Below are 6086 nucleotides of genomic sequence, written 5' to 3'. Positions count from 1 at the left end.
CAGCATCCGACCCAGTGAGCTCGTTTCAGCTGCCTGCCGGCCTGCCGAGAGGTGCCGTCAAAATAACAGCACTGAATGTGTGGCCACGAGCAAGCCCAAGGCTCATCCAAGCTCTCTGCTCCCCAGCTCTCTCTGCTCCTGTCCCGGTCTGCCCGGGGAGGGAAGGGGAGCTGCGACACACCAGCTCTCCTCTGCTGATCATGCCAGGAAAGGCGTGTGTGGAACAAACCACGCTACTCGAGCTAACAGGTGCACTTCCCTTGCCGTCCTGCCCGTTTCTCCAACCTGCTTTTTGCAGAAAGCCACTTTTTCCCAGCTTGCAGCACAGAGCCAAGGCTGGCTCCCACACCTGGGATGTGGCTCCAGTCCTTGCCAGCGATAAGGATCGTTACCTCCATTGGCTTCGGAAAGGCTTTCATCCTTGGGCACACCAATGAGCCGTTTGCCATCTGGTGCTGTCCCTGTGTGTTGAATGTTGTCATCACAAGGCTGCGGGGTGGAGCTGGCTGCGCAGGGTGGTGCCAGACATGGAGAAAGGTATAAGGCCCCGGCACAGCCTGCCAGAGGCGGGACATCCAAAAGCCTGAGAAGTGTCTCATTTCCTCTTTGCTGTCCCCAGCAAAGCATCTCCTCGACCATGAAGACAACTGGTGTTTTCCTGCTCCTCTCCCTGGCACTCTGCTCCTACCGAGGTGAGCGCAACATTTTGCCTAGGAGCCGTTTCCTCTCTCCTTGCTATAGCTCCCGGTCTGTCACGTGGGAGCGATAGGGTGAGCCTGGGAACAGCCCAGCTGGTGCTGGGACCTTGCTGTGGCCCTGGGCAGGGGGTACCGGAGAATGCCGCAACGGCCAGCAGCGGTCTGTCGGCAAGCCTAAAGCAAGGGCTCTAAAACGCGCCTGGCACCTGCTCCCAAAAGCGAGCAAGCCTGCTGGGCTGACGCTCTTTCTTCAGGGCTAGGATTGGTCCTGGAGCTGGTGATTTCTAGGACAGTGTGATTATTTTAGAGCGAATAGGTGCTATTCTGGTTTTAAAAAACAAACCCAAGGCGATAGGAAATGCATCTACGCAAGGGAAAACGCAGCTCCCGCTACCAAAGTCAATGTTTAAGCCAACTGTGTTTTCAAAATCCCATATGGTACCGAGGGATGAGAACACGAGCTGTTGCTGCTCTTCGGGTCCTGCTCATCAGGAATTCCTGCGTTAGTGCGTTCATTCAGAACAGGAGGGTGCTCCTGAAACAAGTCCTCCGCCATCCTATTTCCCGTGTGGCAGCTGCCATTGCAGAGCTGTCTGAGCACAAAACCTGGATTCATTCCGGAGGAACTGAGCAGGTAGTGAGCTACAGCTCCTGGGGCTGGACTGGCGCTAGTCCAAAGTGAAATCCATGAAACACTAAACAGTGTGACTAGCAGGTCCTCAGCACCAAACCGCTTCAACTCTACAGACCCACTGCTATTGGGCCATGCTGGTGGTTACTACAGATGTAGTTCTAAATCCTTCAGATGACTTCTGAACCTATACACAACCCAAGGTCTTCTCAGTACTGCTTTTTGCTGAAAAAACTCAGGTTGTTTTTCAAAATACGCTCACCGCATGTTCCACCCATGTCATCCCAGTTGTCAACTCAGGGCCAGCTTCTCCATGGAGGAGCCCACCAAAGTCATGGCTTGGTCCTACCAACTTCAGTGTGAGACCTCCAGATGCAGACATTTCCCCTTCTATTAGAGACCTTCAGCAACTTGTCTTTTACTCTTCTTCCAAACTCACTGACTCCAGAAAAATCACCCTGGATTTACTCCACCACCAGTCCAGCATCAGCAGGAGTTTCTCCATTACCCATGAACATGTCATAACAGATAACAAAAGCCACCTTTGCTCCTTGGCAGCGGACAGGAAAAGTCCAGAGAAATGCATCTGGCCTTCACAGGGCCCTGAACCATCCCAGTGTTTCTGCCAGGGCAAAGAAGCAGATGCAGCAGGGAGGGTCTCATCTGCAAAATCAGGGAGATCCAAGGGAAGAAATTGTTTGCTGGGACAAAGGTGTTTGAGTGAAGACATACAATCCTCAGCCTAAAGCATCAATAATGTGATCCCCTGGAAACCAGCCCAGTGATGGTGCTAAGGCATCTTCTCTCTCTTTCCTCTTTCTCTAGGAAATGCTAAGACGGATGGAGCTGCTGGCACAGGCACAGAGGTGAAGTTTCCTATTTTTGTGTAGCACAGCTTTAGTGAGACAGCACTAACCCCTACACTGGGGAGCTGGCGTTGCTAAATACAGTGAACGATACAATGAGCTGCTGAGTTGGCAGCCCAAAGATGCCAGTGCCCGGGAACCTCCTTCTACCTGCTGTGCCACTGCAGAATACCAGTGATGTCCCTGGTTTCCCACTGCATTTCCCCACACTCAGTGGAGGAAAACAGTTAATAAAGAGCTGAACATTGCTGTTACCTGCCCAGAAGATCAGAGCTCCCCTTACTCTCTGGTTTGCAAGGGCAGGTATTGTTGTGGCATAAAAATAAAAACTGGGAAGGGCAGGTAGAGGCACTGCCCGTGGAGGATTACTCAGTACTGTTACTCCTAAGGGTGTGCAGCAGTGCCAGGTGGAGTCCAGCTGTCCAAGGGACTGCACGGTGACAGGCACTACCAGTGCTTCTGAGAGTTCAGAGCAGAGCTCTGAGCAAGCTGGGATGGCTTATCAAGAGAAACAAAGCATGCACCTCCCTGTGAATGCCTGTGAATTTACCCTTTGCAAACTACCCCTTCGTGTCTCCAGGCAGCTTGCGGCAATTACGACCCAAAGAAAGGTTGTACGAAGATCTTTGACCCGGTCTGCGGCACGGACGACCTCCTATACGGCAATGAGTGCCTGTTGTGCTTTCAGAACCAGTGAGTATCCGGACCTGCTGCGAGCCTAAATACCACACGGCAAGGGCTGCTACGTATGTCTGGGATTTCCTAGAAAGCAAGCTGCTCGCACGCAGCTGGGTGGAGCGTGGGCAGCGAGCCCGGCACATCTGGCATGAATTTGGCCTCCTGCGCAGATGCTGCACCCGCTGCTCTGAGCACGTGGACTCCGTCTGCGAGACAGGTCTGCTGCGTGCGGCTCGCAGCACACGGGCTGCCCACAAGCAGCGGCCGCACAGCCAAAATCTCCCTGCAGCTGCCAAGCCACAACGATTGCTCTGACTGTGCTGGCGGGTGTCCAGGAACTAAGGCAAATGGCAAAGTCCTCAAAGCCTGCCCAGGTCTAGCACGCAGGTAGAAAAATATTTTTCCAGGCGACCTCATATGTATGGTGGCTGAGGGAAAACTACGGTTTTTCACCCCAGCAATTTATAGCTGAGTCCTGCTTCCTCTCCTCTCTAAGAAAGGATACAATTTGCTCTGGGTATTTTTAAGAATGAGTCTTATATTTAACCAGTGCTGGTGCCAGATTGCGCTATCTTAGCAGAAGGCCAGGTCCAAATGCTAGTGATGTCTCTGGCAAGACTTGATTCATTTAATCTGGCTTGGGCCCTAGGTAATTTCAAGTATATTTACACATTGGAAGCGCTCTTGTCAGACAAGTGAAGGAATTACTTCCAACTCAATGCTATTAGGTGGCTTGAAAGTCTCCATAGGGAAGATTGAATCTTATCTGTGGCCAGATGTCCCAGTCTGTGGGACTAAGGGAGCTTCACCCTTGACTTCACCTGATGGAGGCGGGGATTTTTGCTGGTCGGGCTCACACGCCCATCTGCCATCAGCAGAGACAGCTCTAACAGAAGCTCAGATTCTGGCTTTTTTCATCCCTGGATGAATGAGCTTGTGAGGCCAAATTCTGCTTATAGGAGCATTGCCTCCCACCTAACTGCAGTAACAAGGAACAGATCACCAGGAGAAAGAGTCTGGATAAGAACTGTTGGTCTGGTTGTCCCCTTTTCCCTTCATTAACCCAGGCTGCTGCCCCATATTCTGCTCCTGGCCCGCTCAGATGCTGGCTCTGCATTTTAAGGCTGGGGACGATGCCGCCAGGCAGAGAGATGCTGAGTGGGATCCCCTAACAAAGGCACACCGTTAATGACCCGGCACAGCATGGCAGGGTGGTAATGGCCATTCTGGAAGCCAGCAGCCCAGCACCAGCTGTTGGCTGTATTGTGCAACAGATGGGGGTGGGAGGATCATCAGACACAACATCGTTAGGGCTTTGGCCATGAACCAAGGGCAGCGTAAATAGAGCAAGGAAGGCTTCAAAGTTACACAGGGAGCAAAGGGGCATCGAGGATGTTACATCTCCCTGGTGCCGAGCACGACTTCAGAGGGAATGGGAGATCTCGGTGGTCTCAAGAAGGGAAGTTTGGGGTACAAAAAGGAAAAAGGCTGAGCCAGTGGTGTATTCAGAGCTGGCCAGGAGTGAGGCAGGGGAAGGGATGGGCAAGAAGCTGGTGCTGGCACCCACCTTGTGTTGACAGGTGCCGCGTCCCTGGAATTCTTCAAATTCCAGGTTGAGCAAGCTCTCAGCAGCTGCAAATGGAACCATGCTGCTCCCCAGGGTCAAAGCCCTGAGCCTTGCAGCTCCTCTATAAGATTCCCAGACGAAGAGGTTTTAGGGTTAGGAGCAGCAGCCATTTGGTCTCCTGGTCAGGGCCATCTGAGCCAGGCACTGGGAATTCAGAGCTGCCTGCTGCCAAATGTCTCAGGGGAGAGATAAACGGAGTGTCCTCAGCTATCAAGCTTTGGTCCACGGGGAACAGTCAGGTAACTGAGAGGCAAGATGAAGTGTCATTTGCAGTTCCGTGTGCGTGACCGGTCTGACAAGGGCTGGAGGCCTGCAAGGAGCCTGGGAATAGCTACGGCGAGAGCATCTGGCGAGTCCCTGCAGCAGTGGCCTCTCACTTGTTGCCTTCAGTCACTTCACTGTGACCAGCATGCAAAATGCTTTTGGCAAAATGCAAAACAGCTTGAAAATCATTTTACCAGTGTTTCTCTAGGCACCTGAGAAATGTATTTGTCTTTCCAGAGAGGAGAACATCATGATTCCATGTGAAGGAACAATTCAGAGTAATTAGGTCCACCAGTGGGCAAAAAATAATCCCAATTTATTTTACAGGTGCCTTTTTAATATTTTTCTCACTTTTGCTGCAGCAATCAGGAAGGGAGGCTGGGAGCAGGCCCAAGCCCAAGCAAGACACAATGGCAGGCGTTTGTCTGTAAAAACCTACAAAACAAAGTCATAACCTTTATCATCTGCAGCCAGACAGGCATTAGAGATGTCTTAGTGCTGTCCTACTGCACAGAGGTGAATTATTCTGCCAGGAGGTGTCAGGAAGAGCCAGCTCTCGAGCTTACTGGAATTAATTAACACATGTCCATGGTAACCCTGAGCTCCCTGTCAAGAATATGTGGCCTTACTTACTGTGAATAACACTTCAACGACGATTTAAGCAGTATTTTCCCTTCTTTCTTTGTCCCCTGAGCCAGGCTCTTCTCTGTATCAGGGACCTGAAGGCACCCTCTAGCATTTTTAACGTCTCTTCCAGGCAAAGAAAAACTAACGTCCGCATAAAGAACCGGGGAATGTGCGAAAAGCCCTCTCCACGCTCTGACTCCACTCCAAACTAAAAGCCACAACCATTCCGGAGAAGATAGCACAGAACTGTCTCTCACCTATACAAACCCTTAATAAAATGGAAGCATTGCCATGTCTTGCACTGACATTTCTTACACACACAGCAGAACCTTTCCCTGACATTTAAAATACCTTCCTGAAAAATATGTTTTGTTTTGGTAATGGCCATAAAGAGCTGTCAGCAAATTACCAACACAGCCCCAGAGACAAGACTAGGACCTGCCCGAGGAGAGGGCCGGGCTCTGGCAGACAAGGAGTCTCTTTTTTGCATCAAGAATTTTGTTCTGTTTTCCTGAACTTCCAAACAATAGGAGATACTAACATTCTCATGACTTGCAATTACATTTGTTAAATACAGGGCACTGAAGCCCTTACTCCAAGGCTTTTGCCAGGGGGAAGAGTCCAACAAGTTATCTCCATGCTGACCTGCCTCCAGCCTTGTCCGTATGCTGGTACCCCATCACGCGTCCCTGACC

General features: G+C 51.2%; 1 protein-coding gene across 1 annotated transcript; it reads left to right on the top strand.

Annotated features, from left to right (window-relative positions):
• Positions 1-637: 637 nt before the first annotated feature.
• On the top strand, positions 638-5560 carry LOC104499093 (pancreatic secretory trypsin inhibitor-like; the record flags this gene model as incomplete). Its single annotated transcript, XM_010142554.1, has 4 exons — positions 638-692; positions 2155-2195; positions 2776-2888; positions 5522-5560. Coding segments are annotated over exons 1-4 (248 nt in total), but the record flags the coding sequence as incomplete, so codon positions are not given.
• Positions 5561-6086: the final 526 nt, after the last annotated feature.

The sequence above is a fragment of the Buceros rhinoceros genome, unplaced genomic scaffold, assembly GCF_000710305.1.
Source record: "Buceros rhinoceros silvestris isolate BGI_N320 unplaced genomic scaffold, ASM71030v1 scaffold30778, whole genome shotgun sequence".
Taxonomy (NCBI): domain Eukaryota; kingdom Metazoa; phylum Chordata; class Aves; order Bucerotiformes; family Bucerotidae; genus Buceros; species Buceros rhinoceros.
The sequence above is the reverse complement of the archived record's forward strand: the minus strand, read 5'-3'. Positions and strand labels throughout refer to the sequence as shown.